The sequence below is a fragment of the Balearica regulorum genome, chromosome 1, assembly GCF_011004875.1.
Source record: "Balearica regulorum gibbericeps isolate bBalReg1 chromosome 1, bBalReg1.pri, whole genome shotgun sequence".
Taxonomy (NCBI): Eukaryota; Metazoa; Chordata; class Aves; order Gruiformes; family Gruidae; genus Balearica; species Balearica regulorum.
Genome location: NC_046184.1, coordinates 185,553,150 through 185,580,962, shown reverse-complemented (window position 1 = coordinate 185,580,962; position 27,813 = coordinate 185,553,150). Strand labels below are relative to the sequence as shown.

The 27,813-nt window shown below is 38.1% G+C and overlaps 1 protein-coding gene across 2 annotated transcripts in view; it reads right to left on the bottom strand.

Annotated features, from left to right (window-relative positions):
• Positions 1-133: 133 nt before the first annotated feature.
• The window catches only part of DNAJC15 (DnaJ heat shock protein family (Hsp40) member C15), a 31,275-nt gene continuing 3,595 nt past the window's right edge, over positions 134-27,813 (bottom strand). The window contains exons 2-9 of one of the 2 annotated variants that reach the window (XM_075741780.1): positions 24,153-24,204; positions 22,016-22,089; positions 15,280-15,356; positions 10,674-10,744; positions 6,798-7,531; positions 2,137-5,112; positions 1,738-1,946; positions 134-1,689 (exon numbers count right to left, since the gene is read on the bottom strand). In XM_075741780.1, coding sequence (XP_075597895.1) covers positions 7,461-7,531; positions 10,674-10,744; positions 15,280-15,356; positions 22,016-22,089; positions 24,153-24,204 — 345 coding nt within the window. In that variant the 3' untranslated portion in view covers positions 134-1,689; positions 1,738-1,946; positions 2,137-5,112; positions 6,798-7,460. Of the gene's footprint in view, positions 1,690-1,737; positions 1,947-2,136; positions 5,113-6,797; positions 7,532-10,673; positions 10,745-15,279; positions 15,357-22,015; positions 22,090-24,152; positions 24,205-27,813 lie in introns of those variants that run through there. The other variant, XM_075741781.1, reaches the window with a different exon arrangement.

Below are 27,813 nucleotides of genomic sequence, written 5' to 3'. Positions count from 1 at the left end.
GGAGGAAAAGATGGATAGCTAGTGCATTTTCACCGTCACTGAGAAGGTGGCTTGAAGGGAAGGCAGAAGCCCCAGAAACATCTGCAGGATTGTATTCTTAATGAAGGAGGTGGTGGAAAAGACCGAAGCTGACTCATGAAACATTGAAATGTTTAATTGTGTAATACCAGCATCTGGAGATGCCAACTGAGCGTGTAAGCGCGTTGCAGATGTTGCTCTGTGGCACAGCACCTGGCTTCCAGCTCACTCTCCAGGTATTTAAGGCCCCTGAAGAAATGGTATCTATGCACTGTTGAGAGTGATGTCAGCTGACGGTTAAATAACACGCTAAGATCAGGAGAAACATAACAAACAAGAGCTTGCAAAGGACTCTTTTCCCAAAGGGGAATCCCACTGCTTCTTCCCCAGCTGCGAGTAAAGAAAATCTAACTGGGAATGTTGTAGCCCTCTACTTAATTCGGGAAACCTGAACTGCTGTCAGTAACTTCAGCACTCAGATCTTTAAGCCTCTCTTAGCTGATCAATTTGTCCCCTACAGCAATTCCTACCGCAGTTAATTCCCACTGACGCCAGCGAGGGAAGCACTAAACAATTACGGGCTGGCCGGCTGCTGAACCCGCTAACTAGGTGCTCATGATTTGAGGAGATATTTCTGTCTGTTTAGGCCACTGGCAGTTTTACAAGGCAGAATGTCTTTGCTCTCGGCCCAGTGGAGACTAGAAGGCTTCCCACCACCTGGTGTTAAGAACAAAGGCCTGACCCGACCAGTGACACCAAGACTGGAGTCGGAGTCTTCTGGAGCGTTGGCTCCAGGACACCACCACGGAGCAGTACTAAAATACCAATATTTTGTTTTGTGCAGCTCTCCGAACATTCAAGACTACTTTAGCTATGCTTCTAAGTTCAGCTGAGGCCACAGATGTTGTACTTTGGACTTTATAAAAAGCAAGCAAACAAAAGCCACTTACAGAAACTATTACAGGATACTTCCCCGATATGACTATTCTGCTGTTATATCTCTGCCATCTGACTTTCCTACTGAATCTCACAGCAGGACAGGACAACACAGCTTGGGAGGGACTTCAGGAGGTCTCTAGTTGTACCTGCTGCTCAAAGCAGGGCCACCAGTGGGGTCAGAGCAGGTTACTCAGGACTTTATCCAGAGGGTCTTGAAAGACTCCCCAGGATGGAGAATGCACATTGTCTCCAGGCAACCTGTGTCACTGCTGGACTGTCTTTGCGGTGAAAAAGTATTATATCCAGCATGCACCTCCCTTCTCAATTTTTGTCCGTTTTCTCTCAACCACCCACCACGCAGGAGTGTGGAGAGCCTGGACCCGTATTCCTTATGACCTCCCTGTAGATGGTAGGGAGGCTGTTGCAAGGTCCCCTGGCAGCCCTCTCTTCTCCAGGCTGAACAAGCCCTGCTCCCTCAGCCTCTCCTCAAAGGGCGAGTGCTCCAGCCCCCAACCATTGTGGTGGCCTTTGCTGGACCTGTTGCGGTTGGCCAACGTCTTTCCTGTACAGATATCCCAAAACTGGTTGCAGCAGCTAGATGTGGCTGGCCAAGTCGAGAAGAGCAGCTCTTTCTGTTGACCTATGACCATGCTCCCGTTCATTCAGCCCGGGAAGTCGTTCTCTTCTGCCAGGGCACGTGGCTGGCTCTTGTTCTTGCTGTGCCCCAGGTCCCTTTCAGCAGAGCTGCTCCCCAGCCCTGCAGTTCCCAGCTGGTAGCACTGCAAGGGGCCCTTCCTTCCCAGGTGCTGCACTCTGCATCTGTCCTCATTGAATTTCATGAAGGGTTCCTGTCACCCCACTCCTGCAGCCTCCCCAGGTCCCCCTGAATGTCAGTCCCGTCCTCCAGCATATTTGCAGGTGCTTGCAATTTGGCATCATCGGTAAGCCTGATGAGAGTGCTCTCTGTCTCCTCCAGGTCACTAGCAATACTGTTAAAGAGAGGTCCCAGGACAGATCAGCCTCTGGGTCAAGTATGACCCTTAATCACCACCTCCTGATCCCAGCCACCCAACCTTTCACCTTACCCACTAGATTTTTTTAAGGTTTCTTTCATGATATTGTACTCACTGCAGTGCTTATGATCTCTACTATTTTTTGTAACACAAACTGTTCACTCACCAGCCAGATGTGAGGAACATCCAAGTTGCCCACATCAATTCCAACGGAGAAATCACTACATCCAGATCCAGGCTCTACGCAGTGTTTAAGTCATACAACCAAGAGGAACCATTCTGGATCAAAACTTTGCCACTATTTAAAACTAGAGATTATTAGATGCAATATCTGCTATATTAAAAAAAAAACCACCAAAAAACCAAAAAATAACCCAAAACAACTAATTGACCTCTCCTTCTGTAAGTTAGTATGTAAATAAGGAAACTGTAATAGCACAGTAGGGGTGTTTTAATGTCACATGAAGCTGTACAGCAATTATTCTACGTACCATGACTAACTCTTGAAAAATCTTATCGGATGATGCTACCATTGTCAAAACGGTATTTCTCTTTCTAAATATAGTTTTGTGATTTCTTCATATTAAAGGAAGTAGGTGTATTGCTATCTAGGCTGATAATTCAAGTTATTCATGAGAGGAGTTTCTCACCCCATGGTTCATGGATCACCAGCGGTCAGTAAGACAGCAGAGAATGATCTAAAATTCCCTCCCTCCTACCCAATGCCCTAAGCAAGTGAATAAACTTACAAAACAGGAGAAAGTAAAATACAAAAGCATATGTTAAATGTAGCTGAAATTTTAATCATTTGCAAATAGCAAATTTTATTGGGGCAACAATCCAAAAAGCTCTAGCACTTGTTTTCCAGGAAGTTTTATATTCTCATTCCAAAAAAGTTGAGAATGTGGATCTTAAAAAAATAGCTTGTACAAATACAGTGCAATGGTGGCAGACGCACAGTGCCACTATTTCTGTAAAATACTCATAACTATGTTGTATGTACTCAGAGCAAAACTGGGTATAAAGAAATTCAATAAAGAGCATAAATTGGAAATGTTTGGATGGTGTGTAGTTTTTTTTTTTTAAATTGGCTTCCATTTTATGCAACAATAATTAAATTAAGACCTGTAATTTAATTTGGCATTATTTTTTCTGTCTCTAAAGTATGTCACTAATTGCATACATCCATGAAGAGGAAAGCTTTTCTCACTCTCAAATTGTAATTTGGAAAATTAATGTTGAGTCAAAAAATTTAAGAAAAAACATTATTTCAAAAGTGTGCCCCAGTACAGATACAAAATTCCTCACAGGATCCTGAAAAGCAGTGTGTATCTGTATAAACACATGTGCTTATACACACATGTACATACACATACATTCTGTTGCTTGAGAGCAATCGTTCAAATGACAAAACTCAAAAGTCCCAAGATTGTGCTGGCATCACTGATGATGCCGACTGGCAAACAAGGATGTCTTAGCAACCTACATGCCAAATGCTGCCGTTGATGACACAAGGAAAATGTTAATTTTATCACCATTCAGCTAAAAAGTTCTGGAAGCTGTAGCTGGAAATTTAGTGCCAGTCTACCATGCTGCCAGTCAAGGACAAAGACACGGACAGACGGACGCACGCTCATAGAAGAGCGTGAATGAAAGGAAAGACTCTAAAGCCCAACATGCGGAAAGTGATGCTCCTAAAGAAGTCAGCAATACTTTCGATGGTGGACTTGTTGTCTTGACACCATTTAATGTTTTAAACTGATCCAGAAGTGGGGACCGGAGCTCAGTACTCAGGCCCTTAGATCTCACAGGCTTTATGAACCTTCCATTCTGCAGCAAGGCACAACTTCAGCAAAAAGCAGGACAAGTGCCATCGCCCCCTCAGCCCAGCTTCATCACCAGGTAACAAGGATTTTCACACCACAGCTGCAGATGCGTTGGCCTGTATGAGGCACCCTACAACCACAGCTACCGGACACCAGACACCTAATCCGTGGACTTAAGGATGAGAAAAGTGTTAAACTGAGTGGAGACCTGGCAAGAAGGAGGCAGTTTTACACCTATGCAGAAATCTAAGTACACAGGAAAGTAAATTTTTAAAGTTACCTAGGCAATCAGACAAAGGTTTTGTGGATTGCACCCTTGTATTTATGTGTCTGAATTCTACCCAAGTCCCATTCTAGACCAGCAAAGGTTTTGCAAGTTGCACTTGTGCAGGCTGATAACCAGATTTCACTGGGACTTTTGGTGGACCTGTACCTAAATCTGCTGTGGTTAGGGTAAAGAATGAAATTCAGAGAAAACTCCCACAGCCTAAGAGCAAAAACCAGGCAAATGAGCAAGGTGTGGTTCATTAAATAAAGTGGGAATCACCCACAGCAATGCCAAATGAACGCAATCAGTCTTGCCCAACATCTGAAGTTAGAGAAGATACCTGGGCCTGGTTATCATGTGAGTAGGAAACCACCTGGGAATTCCCAGCTAAGAAGTTACAGATGAATGCTTTCTGAACATTAAAGCACACACACACACACAAAAATGACTTTGTTTATTGCTGGTGTTATGGATGGACAGAAATTGCACCAGAATAAACCAACCTCTCTGCAGTTTTCTTAAAACAAAAAAAGTTCTGCATCTGACAAGTAAAGAAAATAATCTCAAGAACCTAAATATTTATAAGAAATTAACAGGCTATGCTATTAAAAAAAATAGTATCCTGTTCTTCCCAGTCCGGCTGAGCACCAAACCAGGTGTTGCTCTGCGAGGCAGTCTCCAAGGACATTGCTCAGCCTGCAACACTGACTACCAGCGACAACAATTTGAGCAGTATTTACATGACTTGCTTGACGCCATCTTTCCTTTCACTATCCTATCTTCATCCTTCCAAAGATCAGTTAGTGGGTAAAGCAAGCTTTGCCAGTAAACAGATGAGAAAAATTAGTTGCTTCCACGGATACATACTTCTGCTGTTGTACGTGTGATGTTACAGCACCAGATATACAATAACGATGTTTTCACAACTGCTACTCATTAGCTTCATTCATTTTACAGATTTTTCCAGAGATCCTGATGGCCAAAGTTAATTTGTTGAATTTTTTAATTTGTTAATTTGTCAAATTTGTTAACTGGTCAGTAGTCTGCTCTGAAAAAGATGGGAGAAAGCAGAAATAGAACTTAGTTTTATTTCTTTTTATTAAGAAGAACAATTTATCTCATAGCTGAAAGCAACAAAAAATGTGTTTCTTCCAAAATAATCAGATATAAATAATTAGATCAGGAAGAAAATTATCAACAACACAAACTCACAAAAATAAAACCTGTATTTCCTTCAAAGGCATGGGAAGTTTATTTTTAAGAAGAGAACAAGTAGCCATTTTTAATGCATTTGCTTCAACTGATACTTTAGAACAGCTATTTTTGCCTCATTTTACTCAGAAAAAAAAAAAAAAAGGCAATCATATGACAACAACAGCCAGTCAGTTCAAAATCATTAGAGGGAACATTTTTGCTACCTACCATACACATCAATTTTGCTTTTGAACGACAATTCAGATCGCTTACAGACTCCACTTAAGAAAACCCCACCACCCTGCTTCTCTCATCCCAACATAAAAATAAAATCATGAAGTGTTTTTTATTTTGTTTTGGTTTTGACTAACACTTAAATGTACGTTAGTTGCTGGCTACTCCTTTAACAAAACCCAGTTAAGACTATTCATAGGAATAAAGTCCATCGTCTTTAAATTATATATTTTCTTGTATTAGAGCATTAGATAAGTGACACAAGCATGTAGTACGCCTATAGTGTATGCCCCTTCCCAGGCAGGTTTTTCCCTGCAGCCTTTTTTTGCTTTATCCAGTTGTGTCCTATGTCCTGCCACTCTAACTGTCAACAAGTCTCCAAATTACCTAAAGTTTGTATTTCCTTTCGGGATCAACTTTTTTAAATCTCTCTTTAATGAAAGTAGGGGAATTGTAACAAAGTGGGAAGAACGTGATAAATATACATACATATTTCTTCCTTTCAAGGAAAAATCCATATAATCTGGACATCTACCACTGGATGAACAAATGCACATTCTGATGGATAATATGAGGTTGGACGCTTTAATTATTTAACTGCTCTTAGCCACTTTCCTCTGGTTAAATAACCTAGGAAATGGGATATCTAAATATTATATTTGTAGCACTTCGAGTCGTTTCTTGTACCTCAAATTATATGAGTTTGAATGGATACTAGAAAGCTTTTCAGTCTTGCACTGAATCCACTAGACTGATCTCTCATATCATCATCCTCCTCCTCTCAGGAGAGTTGATTCATCTACAGCCAACTTGGTAGGAATGTGCAGCAGCCAAGTGCCCCAAATAGCATCTACTCACATCTACTGTCAATTAAAACTTGTTCTCTTTAAAGTCAGAGACCCATGGCTTCAGCATTCCCCAAAGCAAGCTAACAACTTAGTGCTGGCTGCACAAGGAGGTACGTACGATACTTTAGGAATAAAGAGATGTGAGAATTACTGGAGAACTAACCCAGTAAGTCCATCCAAAGTCATAAGCAAAGTGACTGTAATTAGGGGCAGTCACATTTGTTCCCTGCTATATCAGTCTTACATCAGGCTGACATGACTGGACTGACCATAAAATCCCTATATAAATCCATCTGACCCCATGCCACAATGGACCTAGCTTCTTCAGTTCCACTGCCATGAAAACCCCCGCACCACCCCAGTTTCTACAGAGTAACGTACTCTGTGACTAAGTAAAAGTGTGTCCAAATAACCATTTGAAAATTTCAGAGATCTTTTAATATGCAAAAGAACTAACCAAAACCAAGACTCTTCCTTTGTATCTCCAAGTCCTGTAGATACAGCTAATGGAAAGTGCAGTCTGCAGTCCTGTCAGTCATTTTGTTCTGAGTTGTACCTCTCAAACTGCATTCATGATCATAAATGAAGAGATTAAAGTGTAAGACGATGCTGAAAACTTGCTGTACAGGGTCTGCCATACTTCCTGTGACTCAATACATTGTCACAGTTCTTCTGGCAATGGTCAAGTCTTCATCAATGAAGAAAAAAGTCTATATTTAAGACTATTTTTTATATTTTAAAAAGCTCCAAAAGTTACTCAAAGAAGCAATTACTTCTGAAGAAAAACACAGACACTAAGAGAACATTTTCAAAGCTTGTAAAAGATCATAATTCAGTAAAAACACACTAAAAGTGAGACATAGAATCATAGAGTATCTCGAGTTGGAAGGGACCAATAAGGATCATTGAGTCCAATTCCCTGCTCCACACAGGAGCATAACTGTACATAACTTTACACAACTGTAAAAGATTTGTTTGTTTTTAAATAACCTTAAATTTTTAATTTTGACAATAAATAGGAACAGTCAATGCAGTCATAAGAAACTGTGCAGAGCAAGTAGATACAAAAGCTGTTGCACAATGTATCTGCTGAATCTCCTATGACCCAAGGCTTCGGATTTCAATTTTTGGTACTGGATTCCAACAAGTCTTTTGCTTCATTAATTTTTGTTGCTAAGTAAGGTGATCCACCTGAGAACAAAAAGGGGAAAGGAATACCATTTACACATCAGTATGAAGTACCCAACTACTTCTCTTGCAGCATCCCCTTTTACTCACTTTTACTAGCTCTTCCTTCCTAAATAGATCCTTTTTATGTAACTGCTTAAAAATGACATTGATAGGAAGTAAACTAATTGATAAGAAAACATGAGAAATGTAATCAAAACTGAAGTCGCTAAAGAATAACACTGAACAATTTGCCTCCGAGAGAAGACTGAAATCTGAAATCACTTTACATCAGTGTGATTTAGGCTTGCAGTGCAATGCTGCAGACAACATATGCAAGGTCAGCTGTCTTGAACATTCATCCACAGCTAATAGCTATTATTTCCACCTACCCCAAAAACTATAAGGTAAAATTTTATAAATAATTTTGACAAAGAATCATTAAGCACATGCACACATCCCCACCCCCCAAGCCTCTCCTGTGCTAGATGCCTGGAATTACCAGCCAGAAACCATCACATTAAAGTTATTTAAACATGGTATGCCTTCTAACTTCTAGTCCTGAACACTGTCATTGCTTTACGCTCCATCTAACAATCTGATTACAGTTCAGTGGTCTTTTTTGTGTTCGGGTTTTTTTTTTTACTCTCCCCTTGAGTGCCAACCATCTGCCTACAGTCACCAGAAACAACATTACAAGGTCTGTATCAGTAACTTACTGCTTACTATAATACACATATTTTTTACGTGAAAATGTGACTCCAGCAGTACTGTGCAGTGAAAAGCCTTTTCCAAGGCATTTGTTCAATCGTAATTTTTCATTCATCATTTCATTCATTCTATTCATCAGAAAAGATAATGATAGAAGAAACACACAGAACTAGTTGTAGACATAAGTAAATAAAAACAAAAAGGCAAGGCTTGCTTAAACACTTCTTTATGACATTCCTGCAGGAATCCAAATAATTTTTAAGTCATTTCATAGTGTAATAAAACAACTGGAAACAGTAATGGAGTTCTCTTGTTCACGTTTTGGTTTTGTTTGAATGTAGCCCTAATAAGGAAGACACACTGGAGGAAAGTGAGGCAGTGCAGGGGAAGGGTAGCGAATTGGCTACTGGAAAATGAATTATTTTCTTTTTTTAAACCAATTGGCTTTTTAGGGAGGAATAGGATTTACTACATTGAGTATTGCTTCTTTCAAAGAGTAGACAAGAGGATCAAACAAACAGTAAAGACTACAAACTGCAATAAACAATGCATTCCAAGTAATTTTTAAATGTGCGTTGATTTTATACATGTCTAGAGTGCACGATCTTAAAGTAAATTCCAATCTGCTGGAAGTGTTTTCACTACATTTACATCCTTAAGTGCCATATTAATTTTGTAGCCCTCCAATAAGAGAAAATTCAATCTCATGATTGCTGAAGTGTTTGTTTATAATTAGGTCAAGTCCAAAATGCTTCTCTCTTCCTTGTTTTCTGTGAGCAAGTATTCTTTCATAAAATTAGTAACTGATAAATTAACATATAATGTATCAATATAAAAACACCTGAAAACTGAATTGTAAAGATTAATAAGCAACCATTTTAGTAGTGCTCACTGGGGATGTTGTTATGCAGATTTCTATATATTATTTATTTATAATAATTATCTTTTCAACATTTTGGATCTCAGATAACATATGTAACTTTTAAAATCTGTAATTATTGCCCTTTCTTCTATCAGCTCCAGCTGGTAAAATATTATTTAAAATAATATTCAACATTCAAATGTTATTTTAAAAAGCACATCTGTGCTACCCACAGCCAGAAGAAATCAAGATATATACATAAGCAAACAAGTCTCTCTGTGATGCCACATGTTCAAGATTACTCCAGGCCCTTGCTCTGCAGCTGAAGACATTACACAAGGTTCGGTTTTCTTTTTTTTCCATGGCCACGCCAGAAGAGCTGCAGGGGCAGCACAGAGGCACAAATCCCTTCAACTGGTGTTCCTACTGAGAAAATGCTCCATCTTAATAGCACACAGGAGGGCTCACTACATCCATCCAAACCTACACCATGCCCAGCTGCAGGTGCATTACAGCTGTAAGAGCGAGTTGTTAAAATGTACGATCTTCATCTTCGTAAGGGGAACTGCCTCTTCAGGTCTACTCAACATCCACGTGGATGTTCACTGTTCTGGCTCATGACTCTAAGTACTGCTACAATAAACTTTGAAGTTCATTATTAAAAACATTTGACCTAATAGGTACTGTAGTGGTTAAGAGGCCTTTGACCATCATAGTATATTAGGAATGCAGAAGAGAGTTTATTTTCTATGTCTCTGCAGCCTATACATTATAAAAAGTATAAACAATGAGAGAGTGAAATCGAATAAGCAGGACAACTTTAGAATTAAACTGAGGGGTGAAGACAGAAAAGTATCGACTAAATACTTCCCGTAGCCAGAGGTCACAGTTATTTTTTCATTTTCTTAAAATGGGGTGCCGGCAGGGAGCCCTGTAATTCTGTCAAAAAGATATAAAAACCCTCCGATTTCCCCTTTTGACTTCTGAAATACAGTGCAACTCTTCACCATCTGTTATTTTAAAGCAGAAACAGCAATGAACATATGGGCTTTCTTTCTCAACCAGCTGTAGTGTAGTTAAAGTTATAATAATAGCCTTTCTGTAAGATAAATTTACATTAAAAACCTGGCCAGTAAAGCAACAGTACCTAGCATTCCATTTTTTCCAGGAAGTCTGAAATTCGTCAATGATGTACTTAGTGACTGCAGCACCTTTTCCCCCAGAAAGTTACTGTCATACATGTGACTGTCCATCTCAGTTCAAAACAGGAATATCAGTTTAATGTAAAAATGTTATAGCCAATTTTTAAAAAAACTTATTCAAAAATAAGAAAACTGTGGAACATTAGTCCCTGAGCTCGTAGTTTTAACTGAAGCTGCACAAGTCTAGAAGACAACATTAAAGAAAGATGGGTAAAACTGTGGTTCATAAAGCCTAGTTTATCTGAGAGAAAGACAGACAGAAGCTCAAGTCTATAAATAAACAACATATATTTGCAATCAGTGTGGTTATTTACACAATCAGTAAACTTAAAGGAGCTCATTTAAGATTCTTCCTATCCAGCTCTGGTTAAGAAAAGAAATAATTATTTACCTTTATCAGGATGATTCAAAATCATGATTCTTCTATGGGCTGTTCTGATTTTGGCCTTGCCAGCAGATGGACTGCAAAAATAAAAAGAAGTGCTTACCATAAATGCCACTGCACTCAGGCTACAAATTAACAGTTCATACCAGCTTCAAAAATAATTAAAACTTGAGATTTTCACCATCTTGTGGACAAAACATAACACTGCATCTCTGAGGAAATAACAATAAAGGCATGTAAGACACACTGAGGAGGACACCTTTAAAAAGCCTGTGTATTTGACACATACAAATATCTTTCGGGTTTTTTTAAAACGCAATACATCCACTCATTTAAAATAAACAATTTTGGAACAAAAAACCCCCGAATAAACCCAGCAGCTCTAGTGTGTATCTAGCTGGTTATTCTTACTATTAAATGCAGAAAACATATTGTTTTCCTCCTAGAAAATACGTATTTATATGACCAGTGACAAAACAAAAATTATTTAATATTATCACATTTTCTTCTACTCTAAGTATTTTTATAGCTGTTATAAATAATTCTTCTTTCTGCTGGGGCCGGAAAAAAACCTCTGTATTTGTTATTGTTGCAAAGCTGTTCAATGTGTTGCATTCAGGGACATGCTGATTTACAAGTGCTACATAATGTTGTTTCCTTCAATGACAGATGCATAAAATATGTACTTGGCCTAAATTAAATATGTACCTTACCAAATAACCACTTATGGATGCAGTATGCCAACACAATAAGGCTATCGTATGCAAAAGGACAGTTTGAATAGTTTAGTTTTTCATAATTTGTTAGCATGCAGAAATGAAGCAGTGTTTTCCACTTCAGGTGACTTCTTAGTCAGTGATGATTCAATTAATTAATCTTTTTGAAGATACAGTTTGAGCACAAGGTATCAGCCTAACTATATTCCTGAGGTAAACAACCTCTAATTATTATTCTGTCACAGGGAAATTAGGGTATGTTGCAAAAATAGTTCACAGAACTGCATAAGAAAAGAATACTTCAATGGAACAGAAGTAACCCAGAGAGACAGAATTAAACAAAGGGCAAAAGGCCTTAAACTATATAAATACAAAAATAAAATTATTTGTTATCAGACAGCTAAAAATAACAATCATCTCGATTTTGATTTGTAAAGCTGCTGTTTAATAATAAAAAGGAAAGTTGATATACCACATTTAGAAACTCAAATGGCCAAAGCGTAACAGGAAAAGTTGCAGATGCATATTATGGCAAATCATGCAATTCTACTCTAGGAAACAACTGTGAAAATGGTGTTTACATCACATTTGGTTAGTTTATGAGATATTGCTTATCCCACAGTCACACTGGTCCCTAAAGATTCTTAATCACTACCAAAAAAGCCCTTAATGTGAAAATCACATTTTCGTTGAACTGGTACAGCCTCACAACCTGAGTTACACCAACATCATGCTGCCTTCTAACATCACGAACTGGCCGAGAAGTCTATCACCTTGGCGGGAACAGTCGGTATGCTGGAGGACGGGACTGACATTCAGGGGGACCTGGGGAGGCTGCAGGAGTGGGGTGACAGGAACCCTTCATGAAATTCAATGAGGACAGATGCAGAGTGCGGCACCTGGGAAGGAAGGGCCCCTTGCAGTGCTACCAGCTGGGAACTGCAGGGCTGGGGAGCAGCTCTGCTGAAAGGGACCTGGGGCACAGCAAGAACAAGAGCCAGCCACGTGCCCTGGCAGAAGAGAACGACTTCCCGGGCTGAATGAACGGGAGCATGGTCATAGGTCAACAGAAACAGCTGCTCTTCTCGACTTGGCCAGCCACATCTAGCTGCTGCAACCAGTTTTGGGATATCTGTACAGGAAAGACGTTGGCCAACCGCAACAGGTCCAGCAAAGGCCACCACAATGGTTGGGGGCTGGAGCACTCGCCCTTTGAGGAGAGGCTGAGGGAGCAGGGCTTGTTCAGCCTGGAGAAGAGAGGGCTGCCAGGGGACCTTGCAACAGCCTCCCTACCATCTACAGGGAGGTCATAAGGAATACGGGTCCAGGCTCTCCACACTCCTGCGTGGTGGGTGGTTGAGAGAAAACGGACAAAAATTGAGAAGGGAGGTGCAGGCTGGATATAATACTTTTTCACCGCAAAGACAGTCCAGCAGTGACACAGGTTGCCTGGAGACAACGTGCATTCTCCATCCCGGGGAGTCTTTCAAGACCCTCTGGATAAAGTCCTGAGTAACCTGCTCTGACCCCACTGGTGGCCCTGCTTTGAGCAGCAGGTACAACTAGAGACCTCCTGAGGTCTCTCCTAACTGGAGTGGTCTTAAGATAATACGATATACTTGTGCAGTAAGCTGTGTTTAAAAATAAAATAAAATAAACAGGAAAAAAAGCAAAAGCCACAAGGATTAAACCTTTAAATACCTTCGTGTTTGTACACTTATACAACGTACTGCATGTTTTTTTAATGTAATAGCCTAATTTTTTTTGTTATATCACTTATGTTTTAAGAATAATGATTTAAACATTTTTAAGTAGTGCATATATATATATTTTGTACATAAACAAACAAATATTTCCTATGCAAAGAAAAAGTATACATCCCGTTTCATGGAGGAAAGGTACAATACACAAAATTTTATTCATTTTTACCTAGACTCTTAACTTACGATTTTCAGTCATATTTTCTAACTTCAGAAGGTCAGCATTAGGGATTGATAGTCATCAACCATTATACTTAGGACAGTTATATTTTTCTAGCACCTATTTTGCCTAATGTTTGGAAAACATTCCTAACATTTTCACCTCCCCTGTCATCTCAGACATTCCTCCATCTCTCCCACCAGCAGTTGCTTCTACAGAGTACATAGTTGTTAAAATTACTGCTATGTTTATACTGAATTTCAGTAATCAGTGCTGCTTCGTAACAACTAATGCAAGAGCAATAAAACTTAAAATCAATCAATATTTCCAATACAGTACTTTATAGCTTTTACATAGTTTAAATACGAGTAATACACATGCATGTTTCTACAATAACCCCCACAATCTTACAAGATGGTTATTAGCCAATAACATTTGGAATGTGTAATGGGCCAATATATTTGAAATTTAAAAGCTACCATTAAATGCTCACCTTTGTCATGGCTTTTCTTTATTATGTATACTGCCCATGCATACTCAGCACTTGAAATAATGAAGAAAATCTTTGCCTCAAAATTTAATATGACTTGGAAGTGATGACACAGAGGACAAGTGTTACAATAAAAAGATCAGGGCCTAGACAGATCTAGTTTGTGCATTTGTGCGTACCCTGGCATTTTCCATAACACTTTAAAATTCACTTTTTTCCTGGTGGCATCTATCCATCTATCAAATTACATTAAGCAGTGAGTTAAAACTGGTCTAGAAAAGTGTTTTTAAACAATGCAAAAATTTCCTATGAACTTGTTAGCCATGCTTCCATACAATTAAAGGCTCAATCCTTTCAACATTAAGAACTTTCCTCAAATGTGATCAAGAATGATATTTGCAAGACTGAGTCCAAACACACGAAGCAGTGTCACTGTTCCAATTGCAGACTCAAGCTATTAAAAATTAAAAGGGGATGATTTCAGATGTGATAAAACTTCAGATATGTGCACGAGCAGTGTTCAGGCTAGGCATTGCCATTCTAAACACACTTTAATAAGCTGCAGTGTGCTACTCTGGAATATCACTGAATTTGCTCTTATAAAGTGAAAGTGTTAATACATTATCAAACTTAAAGGCCAAAGGAAATATTTCTGAAGAGCACTCCTACAAATCTCCTCTTAAGTGTGTAAATATGAAACATTGCAAATAAATGTAATGGTTTATTTTACAATTTCTTAAAATGAATTCTAAATCTGCATAATTTCCATTATGTTAGAAGTAAACACAAATAGCACACTGAAACAGGATTTTAAATCCCAGTTGTCACCATCTGAAATAGTTTCTTTTGGGAATATTTAAAGCCATCCTCCTTTTTTTTTAATCTTAAGATTCGGAACTGATGTAAACTATAAAGAAGAAAACGACTACCTAAGGTCACATCTCTTCCTTTCATCTGGAAAGCCCTCAAACTCACCACCTGCTTTACCGAAAACACTGAAGTGCGTGCTACCATTGGCCATCCAAATGCTTTTGAAAAAATCCACTGGAAAATCTGTTGATTACTCAGCCTGGAAATTATTTCCCATACCTACTCTATTACTGACTTATGAAAAAAAATGAGCAAAATTGATTTGTTTTCCTCATTTATTAATCTACAATATTACTTATCTCAAGGGGTTTTTTGGAGACCTGGACATGTGATCGCACTAATTAGCACAGTATGTGCTATTCCGATTATTTCTAGAGCACCAATTCTCTACTGCAATATGTTACCATGCCTTCAAGCCAAACACAAGTTGCATGTTTTATTAGCATTTTATTGTTTGCTTTTTAGCCTAAGCAGAATATTAAAATGGCTTATAAACCATTAGAAGTCTTTTTAAAAAAAAAGTTACGTTTTGGCAAGAGTATTCCATGTCCTCACAATATGCATTTTCTTCATTCGATACTTACCAAACAAAAACATATTAATGCAACACACCTACCTCACACCTAAAATAAGACTAGCTTCTCGCCTACTCATTTTCTGTTCAAATCCTCCTTTATAGTACGATGAAAGACTCTAAAAAGAAGAAAGAAAAACAAGCAATAATTAGTTTCATGTACAAGGTGCCAGGACCTAAATCGTATTTATATGACCTCGTTCAGAGCATTACATTCATCTATAATTTATTTCGAAGGCATGGAATGACTACACACCAAATAGTATGAAAGGACTTCTCCTGAGTGTTAATACATACAAAAAAACCCCTTAAAAATAACTATCTGGCTTTTTACTATCATCTACTGCTAATAAGAGATATTAATAGCTACAACCACTAAAATCTTGCCTTCAGGCTAAAGAGTCCAGAATCAAAGTACACACTAGCATAGAGTGGTACAGCATGTGTGCTGGGGAGGGAAAGGGGGAAACTTCTTTGGAACAGCTTTGGTACCACCACACTGGAAAATGACAAAAGTCATAATATTTTTGCAACCAAGGAATTATGGACAATCACTCTGAAGTCCAGACATTTTTACAAAGGAACTAGGTAAAAACAACAATAAAAGCATAAGAACAGATAAATATAATATATTGATGAAGAGTCAATATGGTTTCTCAAATAAAGAAATGTTACTTCAAAAAAATATATCAAGAGTTCTTTGAAGGAACCCTGAAAAATAAACAAAAAGGAACAAAAACAAGGCTTAGCACAAAGCCACAACCTCTATTTCAGGAAATCACTGAGCTGGAGAACACTGGAAAGTAGCAGAGTATACAGGGAAATCCTAACCAACTTTCGCCTTTAGATCCTTCCCTAGACACTGATGACTTATGAAGATTAGATACAGGATCTGGGGTTAGACTTTTTTAAGCTCACTGGCATGTGAGACTTTAGCCACTGTTTTAAGAAGGGCAGAAAAAAACATGAGTGGAAAAAGAACATTAAAAAGAAGGAGATGGAGAGTAAATTGTTACAACAATTAATTGTCATAGGGAATGGGTTGAAAGTATACTTGTCAACCATAAATATATTTTAAATAAAAACAAAAAACAGAGTTACTGAACCACCACTGATGGTTAGCAGTGATCTCCTCAATGTAAATGTTTCTATAGAAATAATTAGGGACTAGGGCGTTGCTACACAAATAATAGTCTAAGCTGTAGAAGTCTCAGAGGTGGCAGATGTAGCTCCAAGACAGCCTGCCTTTGGGAACCGGCACACAGAAAACACTCAAGACGACTGAAGTTTTCTCCTCAATGCAAAACCTATCAACTAGGGAAAAATAGGCTTCTTTTGTTGCTATCAAAGGGAAGTCTGGCCCAAGAGCTGAGATTATTTTTAAGTGTTCCTTTTAGCCCCAAGTAAAAAATGTGCCTGGCCCTTAATAAAACACTTCTCTCACTAAATATATCCATTCTTATTCAGTGAGAATTTTGCCTTATATTTACACAAACTCTCTCATTTAATTTCAAAAGCATTACAGCATCTAAAGGGCTCTGTTTATGATATCTAAGCAAAGGCTTTAATTGAGCTTAGAAGTGATGTTCACCCAAAAGCGTGGTTCAGAAATACTTTACTATTGCTACCATGAAGTCACACACAGCCACAGAAAAGATTTTTTGGTGTACTGCTATGATCTGAAACTAATTTTATCTTTCTCCTTCCCACCCCACACCACACACAAAATAATCACTACTGTAACATTACAGGCATTAAAGCTGAAGCAATTGTGGACGTGTCATGCCTACAACAAAAATCTGTTGAGAAACCGCTGCTATAGCTACAGGGTAACAAAGCAGGTCTGTAATAGTGCACACCGACATTACAGTTAGAATATGTAACACTAAGGGAACAGACAGGCTTCTCCAGTCCTCCGAGAGGAATTTATGCTAATGATTTAATGGCTACCAGATAACACCCTTGAGGAGGCGGAACTGCACAGAAATTTGCAGTGATGACGAACAATTACTACAGCCAGGAGAGAAAAGCACACTTTAATGTCCTCTCAAAGATTTTCCAGAATTTCTCCCAAAGCAGCTTAGGTGCAGATGGATTTCTGAAAAGGTTAATTCTTTTCTGCCCCTCAACCCTGGCATACAACTCTAATACAAGAGGACACTGGTTCACTATTCATGTAAAGAGCAGCAATATTTGAATTCTCTCTAACACAGCTCATCTCTGTTCTTGGTAGATTTCATCTAAAATACTATTTGAAATAAGAGAATAGAGAAGGATGGCTGTAGGCTTAAATTCAGAAATACTTTTTCATATTTTTAAAGCCTACTTCCTTGACACCGTTCTAACCTCGGGAAGCCTTGATTCGGTTCATTTCCAAGAGGAATGGAAAAAGAAATTCTGTTGTCTGTGTCCTTTGGCACACAGGCAAAAACAGTTTGTTGAATCGGTCATCAAGAAAAAACATTTCCTTCTCAGAAGTGAAGCACATAGCAAGAATAATCAATTTGTAAATTAAGATTCTGATCCTAAACAGAATTTAAAGCTAAAGGAAATTAGACATAAAAGCCATTTTTCCCATTGGTTAGAATAACGGGAAGAAACATTGAGTCTTCATTTTAGGAAGCATCTCGGCAAATTTCTAGTTCCCTAATGAATTAACTTTTGCATGCTATTCAAATGAAAGCAATTTTTTTTTTTCCTAGTTGTAAACCCTAAGCAATGGCTCCAATGAAATGAAACAATACTCCAGACATTTTTCTGTTTTGAGAACTCCTCAATGAGCAGGCAGTTCTAGACACTTGATTATTTATTAACCCTGGCTATTGCAACCAAATTCTATACCGGAAAAATCATTGAAATGAGCTCTCCATTTCTTCATACTATTTGGGTTGGGGGGAGGGACTACCATTTAATTTACTTAATTTCCTTGCATGTTGTTACTGCAACTTCTGTAAGAAAATTCTGCTTCCTAAACAAATACCATTAAGAGGTTGGGGGGGCAGGGGGGAGGACGACAGACCAGAAAATGGCTGGACTTGCCCTGCAAATGTCTATTCGCTCTTGCAAATTTTCACAAAAGCACCTAGCTAAAAAAATCCAATCCATTTGAATAGTGACATCTTCAAGATACTTTCCCTGGAATAGCACAGGGAAAGCATAATCACTGTTTCCATGCCAGGTAAGAGAGATTCAAAACCCCATAACCAAGACCATATATCATATTATATGAAGCAGTGGATTTTTCTGAAAACTTTATGTGTTGTTCCACTACCAATACACTCCTCCACTGAAAATGTAAGAAACACTGAAAGAAAAAAATAATTCTAATAACAAACTATTTAGAAGCTGTATTATAATATAACCTACAATTTGCTAAGATCAACTTTAACTCCCTTTAGTTAGAAAAAACATTTATAAAATGGACTTCAAATTGTCTTATTCTCTGGAATTTTTATTTTCAATGAAGGACAAAAGAGATGGTCACCACCCTCACCTCAATTCAGAACTCTACGAGCCTGAGCAGAATCAGATCCAATAAGGGAAACAGTGCAAAAATCTCTAATGAAGTTCTACAGAGGACACCCTTATCTTCTGGAATACAGAATTTTGAGGATTGTGGGATTTGAGTATTTAGATAGTTCATTTTGCCTAGAATTGCTGTTTCTATCTTCAATATCTTCTATCTATCTTTCAACCTTCGATATAATTGATTCAACAAAGAAAAGTAATGAATGCTATTGAAATACTTCCTTTCTTTTAATTTCACATTTTAAGGAAATATTAGCATTATAATTAACAGCGTAAGGTCTGTCTGAGGAAGAAATGCCAAATGACTACTTAGCCATGTGCACCTTCTACTGGCAACGGACTCTTATCACTACACACAGAAACAAAACAGTGTCACTGGCATTTGTGACACCAGTAACAAAACTAGGCTCAAACTAAGAAAGCGTTTCTCTGGAAACAAGCATTGTAACTTGTCATAGAGGGGAAATGACAATGTTTCCTCCTATGTCTTTCTCCACTGAAAAGAAGATGGTAGAAAACTTCAGGACTAAATTACAGTAGCATTGACACTTCATATTTAAGAATACATATTTAACTACAGTAAGTTAAATGAGAAGTAGACATTGAGAACAAAAAAATAACACTTTTACTTGCCTTTACTTATTATTTTTGACTAAAAGATGAGTGTAGTTGACTGTACATGTTATTTGTTTAGATAAGTAAATAGAAAGCGTCAAATACTCAAGATCCAGCAAGCAGGCATTTTAAATGATCGCTTCATAATTGCTCAACTTGACCTTACACAAATCATTTATTAGCGAGCAGGAAGAAAGGATAAACAACATCTGGATTACCTTGTGTGACTGCAACCAACAGGAATTGTTATTGCCATTGCAAATGGGAGGAGGAAGATTGGAGGCTTACAGAGATAACAAACTAGCTTTTAAATAGGCAGCTGCTTCACAGTCTCAAAAAAAGGAGGTGATGAGGGACAGGGGTTGATTCTAGAAATCTAAAGTAACCACTGAAAATTATAGTGCCCAAGCTAGGCATCTCCAAACACCACAGGAAACCAGCAAAGTAACACTAAGCCTAGACACTAAACGTCACCCGAGATGCTTTTTCCAGTAAGCATAGGTAGAAGTACTAATTGCTTATTTTCTTTGTCAGTGTAGAGGGCAATATGCATAAAGAAACATGATGAAAGTCTAATCCACAGATTACACTCAGTAGCTTCAAATTCTCCCCCCAAAATAATGTAAAGCCACTAAAATAAGAAATCTGGATGATAAGCACTTACATGGGATCTTTGTACCTAATGTTTTCTCTATTGTTTTAAAGAAAAATTATAAGTAGGAAATAATTGATTGTTAAGGGAAGAAGAAAAGAAAACTTGGGAAAAATACAATCCAAGAAAGTAGTAGTTGTAGAGTAGTAAAGAACAAATAATCTAGGCTAAGAATTACTCAAGGGTCTTAAATTTGGACTGTGACTGTAGAAGAAAAATATTATCACTACCCTCTCAAATGTAAGGTTGACAAATACATAGAGTTAATGGCAAACCAGAAGAGAGAGTTTTTACTGTCTTCAGCAGATCTCGTGTTACACTGAAAACCTGCATTTTCAAATTCAGAAATAGAGTAAGAGAAGGGAGGCACTCTACTGGAGATCCACATACAATTCTGGGCTGTAAGGCAGGATGTGAAAGCAGAGAGGGGATGCAGCTCCAGGGATCACGAACATTGAGAATGCAGAAACTTCTGGGCTGCTCTTTATGGTTGTTCATGAATTCTGCAGGACTTTGAAAGTTACTGTGGTAAAAATGAAACAGACCTGTAATAACCTTGGCTCAGCCAGTATACTGGTACTGAGGGGTACAGTTTCCCAGGAACAGACACCTGTCTGTGCAGTAGCATGTCATATTTCAATGTGTTAATAGAGTCACTGCCTGCTTTCTTACATGAACATGTCTGAATTTAGATTCTCTAAACTGTATCTACAAATAGATAGATCGAGAAATGCTGGAGTAAAACTGCTGGGGATGGAGGGTGAAGACTGAAGCACTCCCTACTCTGAAGCCACACGTCCTTATCGCTAGCTACTTTAAGCAAGCCTAAAAGTGAGACTGTATCCGCAGCACATGAAAGCAATTTAATTCACAGTATTTCAAGTCCCCTCTGCTGTTTTGGCATGCAACTTGGGAATCTCTCAAAAAATTACTTTGAAAAGAAAAAAAAAAAAAAAAACGAACATGAACACGAAGTACAGATGGCAAATGAATTTGGACCCCAGCGTCCTGTTCTTGTCTATATACTGTATAGGCAGTATATAGACAAGCTCTGTGTTGCGACTGGCCTCACAAAAATAGGTGCAATGCTAATGATCACTTTTAAAAAAACACCCTACCTTTAATATATTTTTCCAGAAATAATAATCTGCAACTACTCCCTCAACACACACTCACCCATCAGCACCAAGAGGGGAATTGTATTCCTTCCACTGTGGGTAAGTGTTCACAGACTATGAACTCTGAAAGAACGCATTGCCGCAAGCAGTCATCTACCTCATTGGGAATTCCTTTAATTAAACAGGAACGGAACATATTTATTTATTTAGCAGAGGACAGTGTAGTCACTGAATCAAAGTAAATGCTCTTGAGTATTTCCTACATATGCTCCTCTCACAACACCCTACCTCTGATTTTTTACCTCATTATTATATTTTTAAATATGTAGGGCAAACAAAGAACAAAAACTTGGTTATAAGTTCAAAACAAGTTCACATGTGAACAAGAAAACAAGCTCCCCCATCTCTATAGCAATGTTTCCTAGAAGTTTATCAATTTGTATTCCTGATTTTTAACACTGAATCTGACTTTTAATGCTGAATCTGAAAGAAAAATTACTAAATTCTTTCATTTTAGCTTCTTGAAATGAAACTGCATGTCATCACTTTATAATCTCTAGGAATTAGCTATTTTCTCACAGCACATTTCAACAATTTATCGTACACTTACTGCAAAGGGTTCTGAACCATGGAACATCACCAGGAAAATCAGAACGGTTTATCAAACTCAAACATATTTTGATATAGCTTCATCTACAGGGATTTAAAATAAGCCAGATAATACACCAGAACATACACAGGAAGGAGTATCCTGGGAAAAAAGATAATTTACTGGCACTTACCATATTCAACATAAAAAGTCTCCCTTCTAAACACTTGAAAACATAAAATCATAAATTTAGCATAAAGTAGCCTCTAAACTTACAGAAGTTGAAATCCTCTTTGCTGTCTCTGTAATTGCCTGCTCCAATGGTTTCCAAAGGTGGAAAGCATAACGACCTGAAAAAGATTGAACTTAAATGAAATTGGAACCAACATTCACTAAAAGGAGAAAAATAAGTCTCCAACTTAAGTTCATCAGCTTGCAGCAGAAAAAATTTTGGGTTTAAAAAAAAAAAAAAATCAAAATCCTTCCTTGATAATCTTTTGTCTTATTCATTCGCTGTACAGCACCGCTGCACTTTACTGCTTTTCAAGATGTTCCCTCAACAGCTGTTTTCGGATCCTGCCCAGTCGTAGTTCCACAGTAAACTTGCTATGGTTTACATGTTTCAGTCTTTCTACTATTGGGGGAGGGAGGAGAAGAAGTTTAATATACTTCATTAAAAAGCTAGTCATGGACTGCAAAGATCCATTATGTTTGCTCACAAAATAAACAGATTTAAATGCATTTCAATATGATAAATGAAGATATCTGCCTTGTGAACTTTAAGAAAAAGGGCAGTATGAAACATTAGCTTTGGATATACATTATTTATTAAATACTGTTCAAAGGTTATGTCTTCAAAGAAAGTAATCTGTGTACTACATGTTTCTTGCTGTGATGTTGTATGCTTAATCACACATTTTGTAAGTACTGCATTTTTTATTTTGTTACAAAGAGAGGATCTTCTGGGATTCAGAGCCATTCAACTCCCCACTGGCAGTGAATGTCTACAGCTAGGAAAGGCTAGAGGGAACTCTAGCAGACTGTGTTCTTTAGAAGCACAAAGCAGGTCTATCAACTTAAGAATCAAGATTTGTGCCATGTTACTGGAGGATTTTCCTTCTAAGTCCCCTCTCCCTAATTACTGTTTCGATTAACTATTCATTAGCAGTGTAACTTACTATTATACACAATGGAAAAGTGTTTTATAAAACATGGCTCTGCTTCATTCAAATAGCATCTTGCCTTCATTCTTAAAATACGTGATGTGTCCATAGATTTTTAGTCATCTAAATCTGTGCCTATGTTAACACAGAAGTTAAAACCACTGCTAGTATCACTGCTAAAATGCTGTGATGTACTTAATACCTCACCTTCTTCATAATGCTTTCTGTTACCGCTTCTTTGCTAGCTGTCATTAATTCTTCAGCTCAACCAACAGAAGAAATTCTAAGAGCATTCCTCCTCTGCTTATATACAAACGCATAGATAAACCAACTGCTTAATGGGGGTACATGGGTGTATATTGCCAAAGATCTTGTCTTTCCTTCCCCTAATCAAAAAAAACAACACAACTGTACGCACCAAACACCTGCCAAACTTGTTCATCTATTGCATCTATTCTTGGTGTATGCATTTGCACATAGCTGACCATGGTTGTTTTCATATGCTCAAAATGAGCATATATATATAATAATGAGGCTTTGGGCAACCTGGTCTAGTGGAGGGTGTCCCTGCCCATAGCAGGGGGGTTGGAACTAGATGATCTTTAAGGTCCCTTCCAACCCAAACCATTCTATGATTCTATGAACATAATGCAGATTGAAATACACAAATCAAAACCAGAGTAGACCAGAGTTATCTTTTCTGAGTAACCCAGAGTGTAAATCATGTTAAACCCATATCTTGTGTTGAGACTAGAACCTATTTTTCAGATTATACAGTTCAGTTGCAAAGATTTCAGGTAACAAAATGTACTACAGGAACAGTTTAGTAAGATAAATCACTGTGGCCACTAAAACCTTCTGTTTTTCTCTAGCTGAATTTGTCAAGCATCACCTTCATATCATAAGATCCTGTTGCACCCTTCTGTACTGAAAAGGCTCCACCTTGCAATATGCTATTAAATAAACAAAGTAAACTTTTCACATTACATTTTGCAGGCAAAAAGGAGACAGAATCTTCTAGCTGCCGCCCATAAAACTAGTTTCTCCAGTTGTGACTTTTCAAAAAGAATTTTGGAAAATGCATCACGGATTTTGAAGGGACAGGAACTATAACTGGACACGATTCTCCACAGCACTCTCAAGCAACCTTTCCACTTTCCACTATTTAAATTCATAAAAATGCCATTAACCCTTTTGGAAACAGCAGCTGACAAGTGGTAGTTCCACACTCAGCCAGTAATTTAGCTTACCTGCAAATGCAACAGTTGCAACGCCAAGTCCAACTGCTATCATAGTTCTGGCCTAAAGCAGAAAAACAGGTATCAGAGTAATGTACTAATTCTAATTTTAAATACATTCACTTTTTACTTCAAGTATTTCTGATGTTTGACTTGGACATTTCATGTATCATTTATATGAAAGATAAAAGAAAGTTCTGTATTCCACCACCTATGTCAGATTTTATAGTTCAGTCCCATTCACCCATGCCAATGCATCAGGTTGAACTTGGAATTATCCATCAGAAAAAATCAGTGAACAAACACTGACTAAGCAGCTCACGGTACGTAATGATAAAAACACAAAGCAGACAACTATTCAGGATTAGCCAAAATTATTTGTGCAGACTAGTTCAACACAGTCTGAAACAATGCTTGCTGTAACAGAAAGTATCAGTTTATTACAAAAACATGAAGAGCTAAAAAAAGAGACATTGATATTGCTTTGCAAAGTCCTTCACTAGGAATCTCATCATGATGTTGCTTGAAAATGGCATTGGAATATTAATTTAAACACCGTACTTAGGCTCACCCAACTAAGACAGACCCCTGATCCCAGCTGACTCCTGGCACTCCTTCAGAGGACTCAGCCCCATTCCACAGCTACAGCCACAAAGGTGCACTACTGTCTTTCATCTTTCACACTTTGACTCATGGAAGCCCCAGTAAAAACACACAGCCCAGTAACATCCTTTCATTATACAGTGTCAATCATTGGCTGGACTCTATATTATAATACATAAGATATTTGTAAACAGACAGACTTCTGATGGATTTCAGGCAGCATTCATTATTGGCTAAAATTTGCTTTAAGTCTAACTGGGCTCTTGGAACCAAATGCACAAAGACACTTGAACAGCTGATTTAGGCAACAGTAACTCCTACTTTTTGCTAATTCCACCCCCTTCACCCCCAATTAGGTGTGTGTATTTTCCTACACAGTGCTTGAAGAAAGTCAGGCATCTCAAGAAGGGTAATAAGAAGTATCTCCATGTTGAACAAAGAAGCTGCTGAAAGACAGATAGCAAACCTCGAAGAAGGGACCGATGTCTCACACATTTGCAGAATTCAAGAAGGGTAATAAGCATTGCAAGTATGTGTGTGTTGGGGGCATCTATCCACTTCTGAAAAGCCTACATATAATCTTGGAAACAAATGAAATAAAGTCATCTGTGGCACTACCCGTCTTATCACATGATAATTCAATAATGCCTTGAACTTTCCCCCAGGAAATACGAGAAATCAGGTTAGGCCTATTTAGCTTGAATTCAAAACATAACTACAGTGAAAACACTTTTATCACCAGACTAACTCTTCTATATATTACTTCCTTCTGCGTTTATCCAATAACTGGTTTATACATTTTCTACAAACAAGCCTGGCAGCAGGACTTAAAGCCCAAATTTCAATGTGAATGCCCTAATAATTAGATTTGGAGCCAAGTTGCCTTTGCTACTAAGATTCCTGGGGCTAAAATTATCTGTCTTTGATAGTACCCAATTTCATCTCTAGACAGAGAGGGAGTAGGGGGAGAGTTGGAAAACACTGGTTTTAAAGTCTTCTAGAGCTGGCTTAGTAGGGACTATAACACAGGTCAACAACTTTCCCAGCAATCGGGATACTGTACAAGACATAGGCATTGCCAATCATGCCCAGTGGCTCCTATGGCTACGGATGATTGCTGCCTGTAGTATTGAGCTCAGCGCAGAAAAAGCGGTAGCCTGCTCTGAGCTCATCTATACAAAGATGTATTCCTCTATATCTACCTTCTGGATCCTATCAGTTTCAATTAAGTACCTACTTCCCACTTACTGGGATGGGGCTATCCTAACTATTTGCAGAACATAACATTGCAGTTGCCTAGAGGTTTCTAGTAGAAAAAAAAATCATTAAACATACTGAAAGTGGAGCTCCAAAGTGAAGACTAGGGGAGTTTTGGCCTTATAATCTGCCTCTCTATCCCATTTTTATAACCCAACTCTTTCATCTCAGTGTAATCTTCAGTCTCGACATTAGCATTCACTTCTGAATGTAAAAATAATGTAAGAGTTTTATGTCTGTTGTTCCTTTCAGTTCCACAAAATTTCCCTTCATCTTTAGACCATGAAAAAAAACCTAAGTACGTTACCTTAAATGGTAGAGGATATAAAATAGCGAAGCATACTGTTCATCTCCTCACTAAACTAAAAATCTTTCCATTTATTCTCACAAATCAGTTTTCCCAGGCTCTCAATATTCAAAACCTTCTAAAAACTTATTCTAATTCCTCTGTTTAGATACTAACCAGAATCAGCCACAACATCTCTGAAAAGATCATAACCCTATAGAAATTCCATACTATTCTGTTCTGTGGTTTATGACGATGGGTTTATATTCAATACTTTCCTTGACTTGTTCAGAGTGACAGCGAGATTGTTTTACTAAGTAGTTACAGTCAATTAAGAACTCAACAATGTGTGAAATAGATCATACTGGCAAAAAAAAAAAAATATTTATTAGCTTGTGCTCGTCCAAATTAAGTTATACCTGCTTTGCCACCAAAAAGGTGGTTTAAGTCAGCAGTTTATAACAAAGTATGCTGGTTACAGCATTAGCAGCAGACACCTCATCATAGGTAAGGGCAAGCACAGAGACCAGGCTAATAAAAGCCGGACTCTGTCCATTCAGTGCAGAAATAGCTTAAGTGGTTTTGTACAGTAGTTTGGGATCACAATGTAGAGACCCCTGAGAGCCTTCAATAGAGTCAACCGTGTCCACTGGGATGCATTATTTCAATCTCAGTGGAAAGCACTAGCAGTTAGTGGAAAGCTAGCAGAAAACAGCAGGTAAAAAAGCAGCACAGCAGCAGCTCTAGAATAGGAGCAGTACGCAGGATCACCAGGAATACGAAGACAAGCCAGAAAACTAGTAAAAGTGATGGGAAGCTCAAGCCAGAGGGGCACGAAAGACCGCCCACATTTTCAAGTGAGGTACAACCACGAGAAACGTTACCTTGGTTTAGGGTAATTCACCTTATTTGCATTATGAGCAGGTTAGAGAAGAGCCACTTGCCACTTATTAGCCAAGAAGCAGTAACTTGTCATGCCAAAGCACCTTGAATGTTTTCCATGGTGTGAATGTATCCTAGCTATACGTGTGCAATAAAAACTGAATTTGAAACAACATAGGAAAGATTGCAGGGTTTGCCTTTTACTGGCACAGGCTCTCTCATAAAATTAATGGCAACTTCAAGCACTAACCAGTAAGTCCTTTAAGTCCAGCTTGACTCAATTTCCTTTTCCACGCTCACTGAACTCAGTTGATTATTTAGAAGAATAAGTTGACGTTAGTCTGGTGCTTTGAAATGCAGAATATAAAGTGCAAAGATTTAATTAAAAGCATTCCTTTCATGTCAATATTAAATGAAAGCAACTCACTATCACTGTGGAAGGGATCAGTTAATTTATGGCATGCTAATACAACTACCACCACAAACATTTTCAGCTCCTGTTGCTTCAAAATGCATTTTATCTCAGACTCATAAAGGCTAAATAAATAAATAAATAAATACTTACTGACTTTCAATTATGACAGAATTGACCTTTCCCTCCCCCTCCAAAAAATGCCATTAAGAAATTTCTAAGATGTAGGTTTT